Source organism: Sebastes fasciatus, chromosome 21, assembly GCF_043250625.1.
Source record: "Sebastes fasciatus isolate fSebFas1 chromosome 21, fSebFas1.pri, whole genome shotgun sequence".
NCBI lineage: Eukaryota > Metazoa > Chordata > Actinopteri > Perciformes > Sebastidae > Sebastes > Sebastes fasciatus.
In genome coordinates, this window is record NC_133815.1 from 17,436,074 (window position 1) to 17,456,283 (window position 20,210).

At 37.8% G+C, this 20,210-nt stretch overlaps 3 protein-coding genes across 3 annotated transcripts; all 3 read left to right on the plus strand.

The window, feature by feature from the left end:
- Window positions 1-2,345: 2,345 nt before the first annotated feature.
- On the plus strand, window positions 2,346-3,665 carry LOC141759777 (myeloid cell surface antigen CD33-like). Its single transcript, XM_074622114.1, has 3 exons — window positions 2,346-2,418; window positions 2,622-3,005; window positions 3,316-3,665. The coding sequence occupies exons 1-3, from the start codon at window positions 2,346-2,348 to the stop codon at window positions 3,663-3,665; spliced, it is 807 nt and encodes a 268-aa protein (XP_074478215.1).
- A 3,891-nt stretch (window positions 3,666-7,556) lies between these two features.
- LOC141759975 (B-cell receptor CD22-like) lies at window positions 7,557-9,957 on the plus strand. The gene is made up of 7 exons (XM_074622538.1): window positions 7,557-7,599; window positions 7,800-8,183; window positions 8,498-8,803; window positions 8,894-9,169; window positions 9,279-9,339; window positions 9,463-9,502; window positions 9,692-9,957. The coding sequence occupies exons 1-7, from the start codon at window positions 7,557-7,559 to the stop codon at window positions 9,905-9,907; spliced, it is 1,326 nt and encodes a 441-aa protein (XP_074478639.1). The 3' UTR covers window positions 9,908-9,957.
- A 3,418-nt stretch (window positions 9,958-13,375) lies between these two features.
- On the plus strand, window positions 13,376-14,675 carry LOC141759607 (myelin-associated glycoprotein-like). Its single transcript, XM_074621797.1, has 3 exons — window positions 13,376-13,448; window positions 13,649-14,032; window positions 14,344-14,675. Exons 1-3 carry the CDS (start codon window positions 13,376-13,378, stop codon window positions 14,673-14,675), a joined length of 789 nt encoding a protein of 262 aa, XP_074477898.1.
- Window positions 14,676-20,210: the final 5,535 nt, after the last annotated feature.

A 20,210-nucleotide genomic window follows, 5' to 3' on the forward strand; every position in this document is an offset into this window, starting at 1 on the left:
AGGAGAAGAAGATGATGTCATGTTCACCATAGATGGAATATTTCTCTATTTCTCATTCAGCTTATTGTTAAATATTTAATGGCTTTACTTTGCAGACGATTGGTAAGATGAACAGAGTGCAAACAGGACATTAGATAACATGAATATAATATATAGCAGCTTCATCATTAGTTTTTGTAAGATTGTGCTGATTTATGGCATTCTTATGGTAATTATTTTTCATTGCCTCAACGGGATTTCTTTGTATGTGAATATATATATGTTTGGTAACAGGACAGTTAAATTCAGGTGATGAGGAAGCAGAAAGTGTTAATTTTTATCAGGTATTTTCTCATTTGTGTTTGTATATACATGTGTATAAGACTGCTGAATTAAAAGCATTTGAAGTGAACAAAGCGTTTTAATCATTGAGGTTCTCTCATCAGCACGGCAATGCAGAGCAGCAGTGATACAGACTGTGCACAAGTCAGCATAAACTCTGTGCTACCTACATGTGTGAAATACACTTTAGAATAAGTTGAGGCATGATGTTGGTATTAATAAATATTATTTTCAGTTCTAGAAGGAAACATAGACACCTCAAAGCCAAAGAGAAGTGGTGGGATGTAAACTGGTGAAGTCATGAACAGAGCGCTGAGAAAAAGCTGAGAACTGAGTAAAAAGGGGAAGTTGGTTGGCTGGGTTTTATCGACAAGTCCTTCTGCAGGATCGTCATAGCGACAAAACGTCTTCATCAGTCCAGAATTGTGTTTATTATTCACTTATTGACTATTTACTCTTTGACGTGGAACACTTTCTGAGGAACTTGACTTGTTAGTTTGCTCCTCTGGATTTAAGCTGAGTGTAGGCCTGCAGGATACGAGTAAAATCTGAGATGTGTGATAACATTGTTCAGTATTGCGACGACAACATGACTTGTAATAAATAAATAAATATTGAAGTGTTCATATTAGCTCTACATTTCCCACGCCCTGTCAACAACAGCACTTCACCACTTCTGTATTTGCTAACATTACTGAGAAGTTGCATGTTTAAAAATAAGAAATTCAGCATGAGTACATCTAGATCTTTATCTAAACTAACTGGATCACTTGATAGTTGACAGTGAACGACATGCAGATCTACATTATAAATCTCTGTTGGCTAACAGTCAAGGTAACAGCAACAACACAGTATACAGCTGCTACGTATTAACTTGTATTATCTGACCTTTCCTACAGAAGAAACAGCTGTTTGTTGTATAATAAATTACTCTTTGGTTATATGATCTGATATGATGAACACTGGCTTTCTGTACTGATGGTCTCAAATCATCCTCCTCAGTAATAACAAAACAGTACCACAACAAATAAACTACTCGTAATTAAACTCCCTCTTTAGGGTGCTCCAGGGATGACGTATTTTTGTAGAAAAGCCAGGAAGTTAGCATCTCCCTGGTTACCTTGACAAAAAGCCAATGGGATTTTCACATTGGGTTTTGGATTATTGCAGAAAATAAGCTCCTCGGCAAACAAACGTTTATGATACTTATACGTTTTGTTCAGCAAGTTAATCTCCACAAATGAACACCACTTTTATGAAGTAAAAAGCTAACATTAGGCTATAAATAAACTACACCACGGTCACATGAGCACGAGTATAAACAACGAGGCTGTAATGGTGGACGAGTCGGCATGATGACGTTTAGTAGTTTTAGTAGTCTCCAAGAACTACAGGAGAAGATAATATCGACAAAAACAAGAGGGACCAGCAGCATAACTGTTCGGCCCCTAATAAGGCATACAGGCTTGCTGTGAGTCATGTGATAAAAATCATGTTTGAAAATAAATATGTTATTCGCACCCTGATGAGATCAAGTTGTCTCAAAAGATGACTTCCTCATTCACAGGGTGCGAACAGGAGGAGTGAAGACTTCTTCTTCTTTTTCGGCAGTATTTCAGTCATTTCATGTTTGCTTTTATATCACAACGGCTTAGCAGGGAAGTCGGGTAGCTACTGGGTCTGTTGCAGTTCTGCTGACATTCACAAATTGGTAAGATAACATGTTACTGCTTTTATGTTTAACTCAGGGAAGTTTTTTTTATTTTGCTGATTTTCATGAACTCTACTTTTATTTGTTGGGTTTTGTTTTAGCAGAAACATCATAAACTCACACTGGATCGTTTTATATTTAAACTCTTTTCAATGCTGCAGAGCTTATTGATCACTATTATAACACAGTAACACCTGCTTGTACACGGAGAGTTCCTGGTTTGAATGTATTAATTTGAGGTGGCTTTAAAATAACATGAATGCTTTGTTTAAAAGATGTTTTATCAAAAGTAACTTTTTGTGAAATCCAGGTGATGAGTGTCATTTCAGTCCGGTCTGTGAAAATGGTGACAGCCATCGTGTTACTGAACGTCTTCTTAGTTTCAGGTGAGCTGTTTGTTCAGTCACTTTAATGTGAAGACGTTATTTTTTCCAACTGTTCATGCTCTGTCTGCAAAGTGAAATGTTTCATACTGACATTGTTAAAAAAGACCGAACATGCTGCTGCTGAATTACAGTTTGTGCATCATGAACTTTCTCTTCATGCAGATTTTGCTCCACAATTTGTTCATCAAGAGTCTGTTTTACAGGTGCTTTGGCTGTTTGTCCTAAAAGCCCATCCCTATTCATCACTACACCAAAGCAGATGGAAGCACTGAGTGGATCCTGTCTGCAAATCCCATGTAACTTTAGAGTTAAATCAGAAGAGGAATTCAACAGCACAAGATCAACCTTCGGAGTGTGGATTAAAAGTAACCAAGATTTTGCTAAAAATCCACATAATGTGATTTTCAACAGTAGCAGTACGGATAATATCTATCCAATGAGTCTTACTGGAGACCTGAGTCAGAAAAACTGCACCACTTTATTTTCCATTGTGAACACAAGTTACACAGACTGGTACTACTTCAGAATTGAGAACGGATCATTCAGGGCAACAGCTTCTTGTGATCCTCTTCAAATAACAGTCAAAGGTAAGAGAGTTTTGTTTTTTTATCAGTCAGTCTATAACGTTATTGTTTAGAATAAAAAGTGAAAGTTGCAACTTTTTAATTTTGGAGGTTTTTCACTTTGACATGAACTTAAATTTTGATTAAACACTGATTCTGTTGTTAAAGTTTGACATTAAAATGATCACATTTTGGGGATATTAAAAAGCAAACCTTAGACACTTTATGCATTTTCAATACAAGATTGACACCTTTTGTGTCAGCTTTCACAAAAGTGTTCTAATATCATAATCTATTTTTTATTGTACAATCTGTGTTTGACTTGAAACTCCAGATTCTCCTCCGAGGCCCAGCATTGAGATCTCAGGTGATCTGAAGGAGAATCAGTCTGTCACTATAACCTGCTCAGCTTTCACTCCCTGTCCACACTGCCCTCCTGAACTCACCTGGACTCTCCAACAAGACCCTCACAACAAAATAGAGGAAAACACAAATCGAACCTTCACAACTAAAATCCAGAAGACCTTCACTCTGTCAGACGAACATGATGGATTCAACATCACCTGTTCAGCCAGATATCCTTTAAATGAAGGAAAAGACGTCAAGACAGCAGAGGAGAGAAAAACGCTCAGTGTTTCATGTAAGATAATAAAGTGTTTGTTATTAGATCCTGTCAGCACATGATGATTCATGGAATGATTTTAATGAATAAAGTGAATCTCACGTCTTCCTCAGATGCTCCTAAAGACACCTCAGTGTCCATCAGTCCATCAGGTTTGGTGTCAGCAGGTAGCCGGGTGAACCTGACCTGCTCCAGCAGAGCCAATCCTCCCGTCATCCGCTACACCTGGATTAAGACCAGCAAAGACGGACCGGTCAGTGTATCTGAAGGAGACTTTTACAGCTTCAAGGTGACCTCTGTGACAGATATAGAAGATTATTACTGTGTGGCCACAAATGATCTCGGTAATCAGACGTCGTCACGGATTAATAATGCAGGTAAATGTAGAACTGAACTGAATCTGTTTAATTGAATCTAATCTGCTCTCCTCTCTTTTCTGTTTTTCACTTGTTTTTTTTAGTTCTCTGTGAAGCACTTTTTTTACTGCATTTTTATGAAATGACCCTATACAAATAATGGTTACACCTGTATTGTTACATATCTACATTCATCCTTTGTTTTCTTTTAGTCACCTGGTTTTGTGTTTCTATGAACAGAGAGCTCTGTCAGCTCACTACAGTGGGGTTCAGCTCTTGGAGGGATCCTTGTCATCATACTCATCTGCCTTGCTATCTGTGTTTGGTAAGTAAATTAGTTAAATTAATTCAGTTTCTGGCAATAACGTTTTAACTAAACCGATGTTGGTAACCCCGAGGGCATGGATGAGTATGTGATCTGTCAGTTTTGCTCATTTCTGCACCTGTTCTGCGACTTGACTTTGACAAAACTTAAGTATCAATCTTGATTTTCTTTCCACTGATGCACATTCAATAATGTCTGTCTCCCATCAGTCCTTACTCTCTATTGGCAGCACACTATTTATTTAACCTGAAACAGACAGTACAATAATTATTCTGACAGCTCTCTCATATCTTCCAGGTGGTTTAAGTCGAAACGTCCACAAACTCAGGTGAATATTAAACTTCGTTGTACAGTGTGCGTTGTGAATATTTTAAATCTGCTCACAGTGACTATGTCGAAAGCATCTGTCTTAATACTAAGTTGACAATCTTTGAGAGGTTAAATATTAAGAAGTACAACAAATGTGACAAAACAACCTGTTAGCAACATGCTGTGTTTGGAAACTGTAAGAAATCTAAACTGTTTTAAGTTTAGATCTGAAAATGGCTAAAGTTGGAGCACCCTGTCATGCAATGAGAATTTCAACAAATATAACAAAAAATGTATTTGAACAACACTATCAATCCTACCTTTAAGTATTATTCAATAGCTATGTAAACTGGGAAGATTCAAAATTAAATTTCACAAAAAAAACGAAATATATATCAAATTACCAAAGGTTATGCCATTAGCCTAATCAACTAAAACCAAAATAACGTCAGTTTTGTTAGCATAACCTTAATTGTTATTTCCCACTCATTTTAATATGTATGAATACTCTCTGAAACACATTCTCCAAGTCTGCTAAAGTCATACATACATTTACGAAGGTCTGGTAGTTAGTACATTAGTAATGACATGCTCTTGCCTTTAGTCTATATTTTTTAAAGGAAGATGAAATGTTGAAGCGGTTAAGAAACAGGAACATTACCCGCCTCCGCCCACCCCGCCCATGTAAGTGAGAAAAAACAGACAAACCATTAGTGTAGCCTACTCTTCTTCATAGTTTTCTATGTTCATCCTTTTGTACAATTGCATTGATAAGTATATGAATATAAAATGTTGGCCTTTAGTCTTTATAATGTAACCTGAGTGATAACTTTGAGTCTTTCCTCCTTGTTGCAAAATCAACTTTCTTATCTTGATTTAACTGAAGGAAATAAGTTTCCATCCATATTATTTATTTGGATTTGGACGTTATTTGGATAGCTATGATAAGCAGTCTTTTTGTCTTTCATGATTTGGCCTAGTGGAAGCACACAGAGGTTGAATAATGGAGGCCCGAGAATCGAACCCTGGGGGACTCCACTCTCTGAATAATGATCACTAAGGGCGACAGCATAGCCCCTACCTTCAAGATATGGCCTGACTCTAGTGAGGGTTGTAATTTAGTATAATTTATCAGCCAGTCTAGAAGTACTGTACAACAATATTAAAGGTTGCACTGTAATCTAGCAGCAACTAATTTAACCTGAATCAGTATTCAGACGTATCATTTAGCACCTTTTTTCTCACAGAGTCAAAGAGGTGACGAGCTGACTCTTCAAATGCCAACCAGCAAAACAGAAGAAGACATCCATTATGGAGAGATCGACTTCTCCAAGCGGAGACCTGAACCGTCCTCGGCCTCGGAGCAGGACAGTGGACAGCAGCAGGATACGCTGTATGCACAGGTCAACGTGTCAGAGACAGTGAGCAGCTTAAGACAGGCTGCTGACGTCCCAGAGGATCTCTACGCTCAAGTGAAGAAAAAATGAGTGTTGTTTTGTGATCATTTTTGGGTCGTATTTGTAATATACCTTTATTTTTTACTTATACAAGAAGTTTTATATGTCAGTTAGTGTAGGAAAATACACTTGAGAAGAAAATGCAATCTTCACTGGCCACAGTTAAATAAAGGAGAACTAGCAATCTGTACATCAGATCAGTTCAAGTATAAGTCTGAAAAGGCTCTTAATGGGGAACTATTCTAAATAGCGACATGAGAAGAAGCAGTTCACACATTAACAAAGTACTACAAGATCATATTTTCTGGAAAGGTTTGTGTAATTTTGTGATATTTTACAGATCATTTTTAACGAAGCATATTTAATCTCATTTAGTTATCCATTATTTTTCTTTCATATTTTGTGTCCCACATTTTATTTGTATTTTAATTACTTAAGAAAATAAACATGAGACACAGTTTCTGCATTTGAAGATATTTATTCATTGCACTGTAATAAAAACCATGAAATACAACTTCTAAAAAATACCTATTAATCTCAGTTGCATTTATTGGTCCAACATTTCACATAATTGTGTGTAAACATCACCTGAAATCAAACAAATTAATCACAAACATTACAAAAGTGGCAAGATGAATTATGCATAGTAATTCCCACTGGAAACCTGCTACGGTGTTTTGGAGAAGTTAATGGACTTCTGATATATATATATATATATTTGAATATCAAGCTCAATCAAAAATAAAAGGGCATTTCATGAGACTCAGTCAATGGTGTATTAAAAGATCTGGTACTAAAATTAATTGAAAAACTTTTTATGAGTAAAAATGTTAAAACTTTATCTACTTTTTGTCAGAATTTTGCCAAAAAAAGAAAATCTTTGGGCCTCAGCCTGTAAACATTGTATTGTTTAATGTCTAAAAGGCACCACGAGGCCATGTTGATTGTGCTTTAGTATCATACAGGGTCTTGTGAGTGAATGGAGGTATCGACATTAGCTTCTCTACATAAGTTTGACGTCACAGAAATCTAACCTCCAAACATCCCTCCTACCATTAACCTCACACCAGTCTCCGTCAAGGTTACAGCATTAGTGTGAAGTCGTATCCTAAAAGAAATCTCTTCATAAAAGAGAGAAGCAAGAGTCACCGGCTGTGTTAACATGCAGTCATTTCATGTTACTGCTTTTATGTTTAACTCAGAGAGGTTTTTTTATTTTGCTGCTTTTCATAAACTCTACTTTTTTTGTTGGGTTTTGTTATAGCAGGAACATCATAAACTTACACTGGATCATTTTATATTTAAACTGTTTTTATCTCTGCAGAGATTATTAATCACTATTATAACACAGTAACATCAGGTTGTACATGGAAAGTTCCTGGTATGAATGTATTAGGTTGAGGTGGCTTAAAAATAACATGAATGTTTCGTTTAAAAGATGCTTTATGAAAAGTAACTTTTTGTCAAATCCAGGTGATGAGTGTCATTTCAGTCCAGTCTGTGAAAATGGTGACAGCCATCGTGTTACTGAGCGTCTTCTTAGTTTCAGGTGAGCTGTTTGTTCAGTCACATTTATTTGGAGACGTTACTTTTTCCAACTGTTCATGCTCTGTCTGCAGTGAAATGTTTCATACTGACATTGTTAAAAAGACCAAACATGTTGCTGCTGAATTACAGTTTGTGCATCATGAACTTTCTCTTCATGCAGATTTTGCTCCACAATTTGTTCATCACGAGTCTGTTTCACAGGTGCTTTGGCTTTTTGTCCTGAAAGAACAGCCCTATTCATTACTGCACCAAATAAGATGGAAGCACTGAGTGGATCTTGTCTGCAAATCCCATGTAACTTTAGAGTTAAACCAGAAGAGGAATTCAACAGCACAAGAACAACCTTCGGAGTGTGGCTGAAAAGTAGCCAATATTTTGCCAACAAACCACATAATGTGATTTTCAACAGCAGCAGGATGGATAATATCTATCCAATGAATCTTACTGGAGACCTGAGTCAGAATAACTGCACCACTTTATTTTCCAGTGTAAACACAAGTTACACAGACAGGTACTTCTTCAGAATTAAGAACGGACCATTCAGGGCAACAGCTGAATGTGATCCTCTTCAAATAACAGTCAAAGGTAAGTGAGTTTTGTTTTTTTATCAGTCAGTCTATAACGTTATTGTTTAGAATAAAAAGTGAAAGTTGCAACTTTTTAATTTTGGAGGTTTTTCACTTTGCCATGAATTTAAATTCTGATTAAACACTGATTCTGTTGTTACAGTTTGACATTAAAATTGTCGAATTTTGGGATATTAAAAAGCAAACTTTATATACTTTATGCATTTTCAATACAAGGTTGTCACCTTCTGTGTCAGCTTTTGCATTTAAAAGAGTTCTATCCATCATAACCCTTTTTTTATTGTACAATTTGCGTTTGATTTGAAACTCCAGATTCTCCTCCGAGGCCCAGCATTGAGATCTCAGGTGATCTAAAGGAGAAGCAGTCTGTCACTATAACCTGCTCAGCTTTCACTCACTGTCCACACTCCCCTCCTGAACTCACCTGGACTCTCCAACAAGACCCTCACAACAAAATAGAGGAAAACACAGATCGAACCTTCACAACTAAAATCCAGAAGACCTTCACTCTGTCAGACGAACATGATGGATTCAACATCACCTGTTCAGCCAGATATCCTGTAAATGAAGGAAAAGATGTCAAGACAGCAGAGGAGAGAACGACGCTCAATGTTTCATGTAAGACAACCAGTGTTTCCACGATTATTCTCCTTTCTCACGGCTCTGGTGCTACTCTCTTATCTCACATCTCTATCACATTTTCCTCAGATGCTCCCAAAAACACCTCAGTATCCATCAGTCCGCCAGGTTTGGTGTCAGTAGGTAGCCGGGTGAACCTGACCTGCTCCAGCAGAGCCAATCCTCCTGTCAGCCGCTTCACCTGGTTCAAGACCAGCGAGAACGGACCTGTCAATGTATCTGAAGGAGATTTTTACAGCTTTAATGTCACTGATGGAGGAGTTTATATCTGCGTGGCCACAAATGAGCTTGGTAATGGAACATCAAGAGAGATCCATCTGACTATGAAAGGTAAAAAGTGGGACTTCCGCGATGCTGCATCAATATTGTTGCACGTCAACATTCAACACTTTTTTAGTCACTTATATTGGCTTTGTTTTCTTGTCTTAAGGTGAAGTTGGCTCTCTAGAATTGGGGCCGTTTATTGGAGGAATCGTTGGGTTCATCGCACTCATCTGCCTGATTGTATGTGTTTGGTAAGTGTCACAAATCAAAGCAGATGACTCAATAATATCTGTTTCCCACCTGTGTTGACACTTTACTGGCACACTGTATGCTGAACCTAAAGTATACAGTATAATCACTCTAATGTCTTCCAGGCGTTTAAAGTCATCACATGCAACTGCACAACAGACTCAGGTGAGACCATACTAAACTTCCCTCTACAGCAGGCCTGTGTTTTGAATGTTTTACGTCTCTTCACATTGGCTGTAGAGTCTACCTGACGCAGTGTTGGTAATTATTTAACATGGAAGGATCCAGCTGAAGCTTCACCTCACAACACTTCCTGTTTGGATTATTTTTTTGCAGAGTCAAACGGGTGAAGAGGCGGCTGCTGAAGAGCCAGCAAGTAAAACAGAAGAAGAAATCATCCATTATGGAGAGATCAACTTCTCCACGAGACCTGAACTGGCCTCGGTGCAGGACGGTGGACAGCAGCAGGATACGCTGTACGCACAGGTCAAAGTGTCCCAGACAGCAAACAGCTTAAGACAGACCGCCGACGGCCCAGAGGATCTCTACGCTCAAGTGAAGAGAAAATGAGTGCTCTTGTTAAAAGACAAAAAATATATTTGTGTAGAATTCATATTTAATGTGCCTTAATGTTGTCTTTGCTGACTACAGTTCAATGGAGAGAAATTTAAAACATCCACATCCTGCAGATTTTCAATGTCAATTATCAACATATTCTCCCAATCCTGGATTATGGTGACTTAATCTACAGACTCGCCTCCAAAAATCATCTCAATAAACTGGACGTCATCTACCATACTGCCATTCGCTTTGTCACCGGTGTCCCTTTCAACACTCATCACTGTAACCTGTATTCTCTATAGTCAACTGGCCATCCCTCTATAGCAGGCGTCAGACCAGAAGACTATCATTGGCAAAACCCCTCCATACCTCCGGTCACTACTCAATATCTACAACAGGAACTGCAATTTACATTCTAGCAAATTCTTCAGTATGGTCATTCCTCCTTTGGTCGTCACTCATTCCAGTTTGCTGCTCCTAGTGACTGGAATGAGTTGCAAAAGATGCTAAAACTCCACACCCTTATTCTGTTACCCTCCTTTAATGACTCATTACAAGTGATAGTTTCTGATCGCTGCACCTGCTTCTGAATTTGCCTCTCTGCAACACATATATATATATATATATATATATATATATATATATATATTGTTGTATATACTGTATTTATTGTGATGTTTTAATTTTGTCTGTTTTATTGCAGTAGTCGTATTTATGTTCTATGTTCTAATGCAGGGGTCTCCAACAAGTAGCTCGCTCGCTACCAGTTTCTGAGTGGCTCGCTAACAGTTCTTTGTAAAACTGTTCAAATTACAACCCAATCAAATTCACAGACATCCCACCCCATTCTGAGACCAAATGATTATATGCCTATCGGCTGTCAATTAAACTAGTTAGGCTGCTGTCAGGTTTTTAACGCCATAACATACAGAGACCGGATTTGACAATGACCGCAGGCCAATAAAAGGCAAAAAATACATTATTTTCATGAGGAATCGGTATGTCTCACATTTGCAGTGTGAGCGTGTTAGTCAGTAAAAGATGTATCGTCGAGCGCCAAGTCCAAAGCAACTTTTCATGGGACTTTCCGGCTGGTAGCAGTTTATGAACAAAGAAGGTAAAGGAGCCAAAAACAATCCTTAAAAGACGACAGTCTCTGTTTACCAAAGAAGGCCGATGAAGGAAAGAGCCATCGTTTAGTGGCGCACATCCTAACGAAACAAAAAAGCCCTTCACCTATGAAAGAATTGTAAAAGAGGCGATGACTGCGGTGGCTGAAACGTTATTAAAGGACCATAAAAGTAAGACAGACTTGGTGCTTTGAGTAGCTCTCAGCCACATTCATTTTGTCAAATTAGCTCTCAGAGGGAAACAGGTTGGAGACCCTGTTCTAATGTCTTGCTGCCTCTTGTCCACGTCGTCATTGTAAATGAGAATTGGTTCTCAATTGACTTATGTGGTTAAATAAAGATAAAATAAAATAAAAATAAATAAATATTTGTGTGCTGAACTCACGCAGCTGTTTATGTGTGATTTGTTATTCATATGTCCAGATGTGTGCAAATAAAAGTCCCAAAGCTTTAAATAGGGAGCTATAGTAAAAAATGATGACATGCAAAGGATAGTGAACATGGCACCAGAAGAAGTTCTGCACACACATTCGTAATGTTGTACGAGATTACATTTAGTTTTGACATGTTTATGTGTCATTTTGTTTCGTGATATCTTCTGATTATTTCTGACAAGGCATCGACCTTGTTTTGTTATGTATTGTGTATCCCCTTTTCACCATACAGTCATTTTAATTACTGCAGAAATGAAGATGAAGATTGTTTCCTCTCTGTAAGGTTGGGCTTTTTTTGCCACATTTTTATCATCATTATTTTTCTTCTCCTAAATTCTTTCTATGCAAAAATCGGAGCCAAAAGGACGTAAAACTAGAAGCACTGCCTGCAGGTAATGCTAGTAGAGGGAGGAGGGGCTGCTTGGTCTCAGCCAGCTGCTTAGGTTACAACCATTTTAAGATATGTGGCAAACTAAGCTAAACAGTTAGACTACATACAGACTGCTTTTGTTTCAGCTTGTGTAGCTGAGGGTTACGTTGCAACTATACTTTATGAAGGTAACAAAATAATAGCACGGAGGCTCCGTATAGTCTGCACCAAGACGGCAACAACTTCTTTAACCTTGTCAACAACAGAGCATCACCGCTTCACCACTTCTGTATTTGCTAACATTACTGAGAAGTTGCATGTTTAAAATGAAGAAATTCAGCATGAGTACATCTAGACCTTTATCTAAACTAACTGGATCACTTGATAGTTGACAGTGAACGACATGCAGATATACATTATAAATCTCTGTGGCTAACAGTCAAGGTAACAGCAAACCATCCTCCTTTGTAATAACAAAACAGTACCACAACAACTAAACTACTCATAATAAAACTCCCTCTTTAGAGTGCTCCAGGGATGACATATTTTTGTAGGCCAGCCAGGAAGTTAGCATCGCCCTGGTTCCCTCGACAAAAAGCCAATGGGATTTTTACATTGGGTTTTGGATTATTGCAGAAAACAAGCTCTGTGGCAAACAAATGTTTATGATACTTACACGTTTTGTTCAGCAAGATAATCTCCACAACTGAACACCACTTTTATGAAGTAAAAAGCTGACATTAGGCTATAAATAAACTAGACCACGGTCGCATGAGCGCGAGTATAAACAACGAGGCTGTAATGGCGGATGTGTCGGCATGATGACGTTTAGTAGTCGTAGTAGTCTCCAAAAACTACAGGAGAAGATAATATTGACAAAAACAAGAGGGACCAGCAGCATAACTGTTCGGCCCCTAATAAGGCATACAGGCTTGCTGTGTGTCATGTGATAAAAATAATCTTTGAGAATAAATAAGTAATTTGCACCCTGATGAAATCAAGTTGTCTCAAAAGATGACTTCCTCATTCACAGGATGTGAGCAGGAGGAGTCAAGACTTCTTCTTCTTTTTCTTCGGCAGTATTTCAGTCATTTCATGTTTGCTTTTATATCACAACGGCTTAGCAGGGAAGTCGGGTAGCTACTGGGTCTGTTGCAGTTCTGCTGACATTCACAAATTGTCTGATTTTAAAACTAACTGTTTCTTCATTTTAGCTGCCGGCTCCTTTGGTAAGGTAACATGTTACTGCTTTTATGTTTATCTCAGGGAAGTTTTTTTTATTTTGCTGATTTTCATGAACTCTACTTTTATTTGTTGAGTTTTGTTTTAGCAGAAACATCATAAACTCACACTGGATCGTTTTATATTTAAACTGTTTTTAACTCTGCAGAGATTATTAATCACTATTATAACATAGTAACATCTGCTTGTACATGGAGAGTTCCTGGTTTGAATGTATTCATTTGAGGTGGCTTTAAAAGAACATGAATGCTTTGTTTAAAAATATATTTTATGAAAAGTAACTTTTTGCCAAATCCAGGTGATGAGTGTCATTTCAGTCCAGTCTGTGAAAATGGTGACAGCCATCGTGTTACTGAGCTTCTTCTTTGTTTCAGGTGAGCTGTTTGTTAAGTCACTTTTATTTGGAGATGTTACTTTTTCCAACTGTTCATGCTCTGTCTGCAGTGAAATGTTTCATACTGACATTGTTAAAAAGACCAAACATGTTGCTGCTGAATTACAGTTTGTGCATCATGAACTTTCTCTTCATGCAGATTTTGCTCCACAATTTGTTCATCATGAGTCTGTTTCACAGGTGCTTTGGCTGTTTGTCCTGAAAGAACAGCCCTATTCATTACTGCACCAAATAAGATGGAAGCACTGAGTGGATCTTGTCTGCAAATCCCATGTAACTTTAGAGTTAAACCAGAAGAGGAATTCAACAGCACAAGAACAACCTTTGGAGTGTGGCTGAAAAATACCACAGATTTTGCAAACAAACCAAATGATGTGATTTTCAACAGTAGCAGGATGAATAATATCTATCCAATGAGTCTTACTGGAGACCTGAGTCAGAAAAACTGCACCACTTTATTTTCCAGTGTAAACACAAGTTACACAGACTGGTACTACTTCAGAATTGAGAATGGACCATTTGTGGCAACAGCTCCTTGTGATCCTCTTCAAATAACAGTCAAAGGTAAGAGAGCTTTGTTTTTTATCAGTGATTCTATAACGTTATTGTTTAGAATAAAAAGTGAAAGTTGCAACTTTTTAATTTTGGAGGTTTTTCACTTTGCCATGAATTTAAATTCTGATTAAACACTGATTCTGTTGTTACAGTTTGACATTAAAATGGTCACATTTTGGGATATTAAAAGTAAACCTTAGACATTTTATGCATTTTCAATACAAGATTGGCACCTTCTGTGTCAGCTTTGGTTTTTAAAGAGTTCTATCTATAATAAACTATTTTTTATTGTACAATCTGTGTTTGATTTGAACCTCCAGATTCTCCTCCGAGGCCCAGCATTGAGATCTCAGGTGATCTGAAGGAGAATCAGTCTGTCACTATAAACTGCTCAGCTTTCACTCCCTGTCCACACTCCCCTCCTGAACTCACCTGGACTCTCCAACAAGACCCTCACAACAAAATAGAGGAAAACACAGATCGAACCTTCACAACTAAAATCCAGAAGACCTTCACTCTGTCAGACGAACATGATGGATTCATCATCACCTGTTCAGCAAGATATCCTGTAAATGAAGGAAAAGACGTCAAGACAGCAGAGGAGAGAACGACGCTCAGTGTTTCATGTAAGATAATAAGTGTTTGTTATTAGATCCTGTCAGCACATGATGATTCATGGGATGATTTTAATGAATAAAGTGAATCTCACATTTTCCTCAGATGCTCCCAAAGACACCTCAGTGTCCATCAGTCCATCAGGTTTGTTGTCAGCAGGAAGCCTGGTGAACCTGACCTGCTCCAGCAGAGCCAATCCTCCCGTCAGCCGCTACACCTGGTTCAAGACCAGCAAAGACGGACCTGTCAGTGTATCTGATGGAGACTTTTACAGCTTCAGCGTGACCTCTGTGACAGATATAGAGGATTATTACTGTGTGGCCACAAATATTCTCGGTAGTCAGACGTCATCACGGATTAATAATGCAGGTAAATGTAGAACTGAACTGAATCTGTTTAATTTAATCTAATCTGCTCTCCTCTTTTTTCAGTTTTCCTCATTTTCTGTATTGCTTTGTTTGTTTGTTTGTTTGTTTGTTTGTTTGTTTGTTTGTTTGTTTGTTTGTTTGAGTACCCTGTAAAACACCTTTTATTGCATTTGTATGAAATGATGCTATAAACCAGTTTATGTTTGAGGTAAACAGAAGGAATTCAGGTTGATGATGTTTTAGAGCCGTAACATTTCCCATTAAGGAGAAGGTGACCATGCTGCCTTGTTACAGATAATCCAGAGTTTGGGACTGTCGTCTACGTTACACTGAAGATCCTGGGAATCGTAGCGCTCTACAGTACAATCATCATCTTTGAGTGGTGAGACAAACTTTTGTATGATGTGGTCATTTGCAGCTAAAGACTTATTGGTCTCTTTGAAAAGTTCATTTATTACTTTTATTCCTTCGTTTCCTTTTCTTTCAGGTGGTTTAGATCAAGATGCTGCAACAAACCAGTGAAGGTGAGCAACAGGTACATTATTCCTTCAACAATAAAATGTGCTGCTGGCATTTCTCTTCAAACCGCAGTAGACTCACCACAGAGCACTTAACACCTCTCTCTCTCTCTCTCTCTCTCTCTCTCTCTCTCTCTCTCTCTCTCTCTCTCTCTCTCTCTGTTGTTTCATGTCCACAGGACGCAGTAGAAGCAGACTATGTCAACAGAGTGATTGAGATCCAAGGATCATGAAGGAGAAGAAGATGATGTCATGTTCACCATAAATGGAATATTTCTCTATTTCTTATTCAGCTAGTTCATAAATATTAAATGGCTTTACTTTGCAGAAGATTGGTAAGATGAACAGAGTGCAAACAGGGCATTAGATTACATGAACATAATATATAGCAGCTTCATCATTAGTTTGTGTAAGATTGTGCTGATTTATGGCATTATTATGGTAATTATTTTTCATTGCCTCAACGGGATTTCTTTGCATGTGAATATATATATCTTTGACAACAGGACAGTTAAATTCAGGTGATGAGGAAGCAGAGTGTGTTAATTTTTATCAGGTATTTTCTCATTTGTTTTTGTATATACATGTGTATGAGACTGCTGAATTAAAAGCATTTGAAGTGAACAAAGCGTTTTAATCACTGAGGTTGTCTCATCAGCACGGCAATGCAGAGCAGCAGTGATACAGACTGTGCACAAGTCAGCATAAACTCTGTGCTACCTACATGTGTGAAATACACTTTACAATAAGTTGAGGCATGATGTTGGTATTAATAAATGTTCTTTTCAGTTCTACAAGGAAACATAGACACCTCACAGCCAAAGAGAAGAGGTGGGATGTAAACTGGTGAAGTCATGAACAGAGCGCTGAGAAAAAGCTGAGAACTGAGTAAAAAGGGGAAGTTGGTTGGCTCGGTTTTATCGACAAGTACTTCTGCAGGATCGTCATAGCGACAAAACGTCTTCATCAGTCCAGAATTGTTTTTATTATTCACTTATTGACTATTTACTCTTTGACGTGGAACACTTTCTGAGGAATTTGATTTGTTAGTTTGCTCCTCTGGATTTAAGCTGAGTGTAGGCCTGCAGGATACGAGTAAAATCTGAGATGTGCGATAACATTGTTCAGTATTGCGACGACAAAATGACTTGTAATAAATAGACAAATATTTAAGTGTGCATATTAGCTATATATTTCCCTCGTCAGCCTGGTAGAGGGAGGAGGGGCTGCTTTGTCTCAGCCAGCTTCTTAGTTTACAACTATTTTAAGATATGTGTCAAACTAAGCTAAACAGTTAGACTACATACAGACTGCTTTTGTTTTAGCTTGTGTAGCTGAGGGTTACGTGGCAGCTATACTTTATGAAGGTAATAAAATAATAGCACGGAGGCTCTGTATAGTCTGCACCAAGACGGCAACAACTTCATTAACCTTGTCAACAACAGCGCTTCACCACTTCACCACTTCTGTATTTGCTAACATTAATGAGAAGTTGCATGTTTAAAAATAAGCAATTCAGCATGAGTACATCTAGATCTTTATCTAAACTAACTGGATCACTTGATAGTTGACAGTAAACGACATGCAGATATACATTATAAATCTCTGTTGGCTAACAGTCAAGGTTACAGCAATAACACAGTATACAGCTGCTACGTATTAACTTGTATTATCTGAGCTTTCCTACAAAAGAAACAGCTGTTTGTTGTATAATAAATTACTCTTTGGTTATATGATCTGATATGATGAACACTGGCTATCTATACTGATGATCTCAAACCATCCTCCTCTGTAATAACAAGACAGTACCACAACAACTAAACTACTCGTAGTAAAACTCCCTCTATATAGTACATGTCTATATTTTATATCTACTGACTTGTTCATATTTTTTATACTTGTTTAATGTGTCACTATTGATATTGATGTAACATGAACTACAAGAGAAGATAAGGCATACAGACTTGCTGTGAGTAATGTGATAAAAAATAATCTTTGAGAATGAATATGTCATTCACACCCTGATGAGATCAGGTTGTCTCAAAAGATGACTTCCTCTCTCACAGGAAGTGAGCAGGAGGAGTTTCAATCATTTCATATTTGCTTTTATATCACAACGGCTTAGCAGGGAAGTCGGGTAGCTACTGGGTCTGTTGCAGTTCTGCTGACATTCACAAATTGTCTGATTTTAAAACTAACTGTTTCTTCATTTTAGCTGCCGGCTCCTTTGGTAAGGTAACATGTTATTGCTTTTATGTTTAACTCAGAGAGGTTTTTTTTATTTTGCTGCTTTTCATGAACTCTACTTTTATTTGATGGGTTTTGTTTTAGCAGAAACATCATAAACTCACACTGGATCATTTTATATTTAAACTGTTTTCAACTTTTTAGAGATAATGAATCACTATTATAACACAGTAATATCTGGTTGTACACGGAGAGTTCCTGGTTTGAACGTATTAAGTTGAGGTGGCTATAAAAGAAGATGAATGCTTTCATTGAAAAGATGTTTTATGAAAACTAACTTTTTATCAAATCCAGGTGATGAGTGTCATTTCAGTCCAGTCTGTGAAAATGGTGACAGCCATCGTGTTACTGAGCGTCTTCTTAGTTTCAGGTGAGCTGTTTGTTCAATCATTTTTATTTGGAGAGGTTACTTTTCCCAACTGTTCATGCTCTGTCTGCAAAGTGAAATGTTTCATACTGACATTGTTAGAAGTAAAAGAACAGAAAATGTTGCTGCTGAATTATAGTTTGTGCATCATGAACTTTCTCTTTCATGCAGATTTTGCTCGACAATTTGTTCATCATGAGTCTGTTTCACAGGTGCTTTGGCTGATTGTCCTAGAACCTCAGGCCTATTCATGACTGCACCAAAGCAGATGGAAGCACTGAGTGGATCTTGCCTGCAAATCCCATGTAACTTTACAGTTAAACGAGGAAAGAAATTCAACAGCACAAGAACAACCTTCGGAGTGTGGATGAGAAATACCACAGATTCTAACAAATATCCAAACTCTGTGATTTTCAACAGTAGCAGGATGGATAATATCTATCCAATGAATCTTACTGGAGACCTGAGTCAGAATAACTGCACCACTTTATTTTCCAGTGTAAACACAAGTTACACAGACAACTACTTCTTCAGAATTGAGAACGGACCATTCAGGGCAACAACTTATTGTGATAGTCTTCAAATAACAGTCAAAGGTAAGAGAGTTTTGTTTCTTATTTATCAGTCAGTCTATAACGTTATTGTTTAGAATAAAAAGTGAAAGTTGCAACTTCTTAATTTTGGAGGTTTTTCACTTTGCCATGAATTTAAATTCTGATTTAACAATGATTCTGTTGTTACAGTTTCACATTAAAATGGTAAAATTTTGGGATATTTAAAAGCAAACTTGATATACTTTATGCATTTCAATACAAGGTCGTCGCCTTCTGTGTCAGCTTTGGCATTTAAAAAGTGTTCTAATATATCATGATCTATTTTTTATTGTACAATCTGTGTTTGATTTGAAACTCCAGATTCTCCTCCGAGGCCCAGCATTGAGGTCTCAGGTGATCTGAAGGAGAAACAGTCTGTCACTATAACCTGCTCAGCTTTCACTCCCTGTCCACACTCCCCTCCTGAACTCACCTGGACTCTCCAACAAGACCCTGACAACAAAATAGAGGAAAACCCGGATCGAACCTTCACAACTAAAATCCAGACGACCTTCACTCTGTCAGACGAACATGATGAACTCAACATCACCTGTTCAGCCAGATATCCTGTAAATGAAGGAAAAGACGTCAAGACAGCAGAGGAGAGAACGACGCTCAATGTTTCATGTAAGATAATAAAGTGTTCGTTATTAGATCCTGTCAGCACATGATGATTCATGGGATGATTTTAATGAAGAAAGTGAATCTCACATTTTCCTCAGATGCTCCCAAGAACACCTCAGTGTCCATCAGTCCATCAGGTTTGGTGTCAGCAGGTAGCCTGGTGAACCTGACCTGCTCCAGCAGAGCCAATCCTCCCGTCAACTTCACCTGGTTCAAGACCAGCAAAAGCGGACCCATCAGTGTAGCTGAAGGAGACTTTTATAGCTTCAAGGTGACCTCTGTGACAGATATAGAAGGTTATTACTGTGTGGCCACAAATGATCTCGGTAATCAGACATCACGGATTAATAATGCAGGTAAATGTAGAACTGAACTGAATCTGTTTATTTTAATCGAATCTGCTCTCCTCTCTTTTCTGTTTTTCACTTGTTTGTTTTAGTTTCTTCTTAAGCACTTTTTTTTACTGCATTTTTATGAAATGACGCTATACAAATAAGGGCTACACCTGTATTGTTACATGTCTACATTCATTCTTTTTTTTCTTTTAGTCACCTGTTTTTTTTTTCTATGAACAGAGAGCTCTGTCAGCTCACTACAGTGGGGTTCAGCTCTTGGAGGGATCCTTGTCATCATACTCATCTGCTTTGCTATCTGTGTTTGGTAAGTAAATTAGTTAAATTAATTCAGTTTCTGGCACTGAAGTTTCAACTATGTTCATGGTGAGGGCATATCAATTTTGCTCATTTCTGCACCTGTTCTATGAATTGACTTTACAAATCCTTAGTTTCAATCTTGATTTTCTTTCCACTGATGCACATTCAACTATGTCTGTCTCCCATCAGTCCTTACTGTTTG

What these genes read in the sequence shown, in the direction of transcription:
- LOC141759777 (XM_074622114.1), top strand. Translation starts at nt 2,346, where the DNA reads ATGAGTGTCATTTCAGTCCGGTCTGTGAAAATGGTGACAGCCATCGTG. An exon ending in GAACGTCTTCTTAGTTTCAG is followed by an intron (nt 2,419 to 2,621) that starts GTGAGCTGTTTG and finishes TCTGTTTTACAG; the next exon opens with GTGCTTTGGCTGTTTGTCCT. An exon ending in TCTTCAAATAACAGTCAAAG is followed by an intron (nt 3,006 to 3,315) that starts GTAAGAGAGTTT and finishes TTGAAACTCCAG; the next exon opens with ATTCTCCTCCGAGGCCCAGC.
- LOC141759975 (XM_074622538.1), top strand. Translation starts at nt 7,557, where the DNA reads ATGGTGACAGCCATCGTGTTACTGAGCGTCTTCTTAGTTTCAG. An exon ending in GAGCGTCTTCTTAGTTTCAG is followed by an intron (nt 7,600 to 7,799) that starts GTGAGCTGTTTG and finishes TCTGTTTCACAG; the next exon opens with GTGCTTTGGCTTTTTGTCCT. An exon ending in AACGACGCTCAATGTTTCAT is followed by an intron (nt 8,804 to 8,893) that starts GTAAGACAACCA and finishes CATTTTCCTCAG; the next exon opens with ATGCTCCCAAAAACACCTCA.
- LOC141759607 (XM_074621797.1), top strand. Translation starts at nt 13,376, where the DNA reads ATGAGTGTCATTTCAGTCCAGTCTGTGAAAATGGTGACAGCCATCGTG. An exon ending in GAGCTTCTTCTTTGTTTCAG is followed by an intron (nt 13,449 to 13,648) that starts GTGAGCTGTTTG and finishes TCTGTTTCACAG; the next exon opens with GTGCTTTGGCTGTTTGTCCT. An exon ending in TCTTCAAATAACAGTCAAAG is followed by an intron (nt 14,033 to 14,343) that starts GTAAGAGAGCTT and finishes TTGAACCTCCAG; the next exon opens with ATTCTCCTCCGAGGCCCAGC.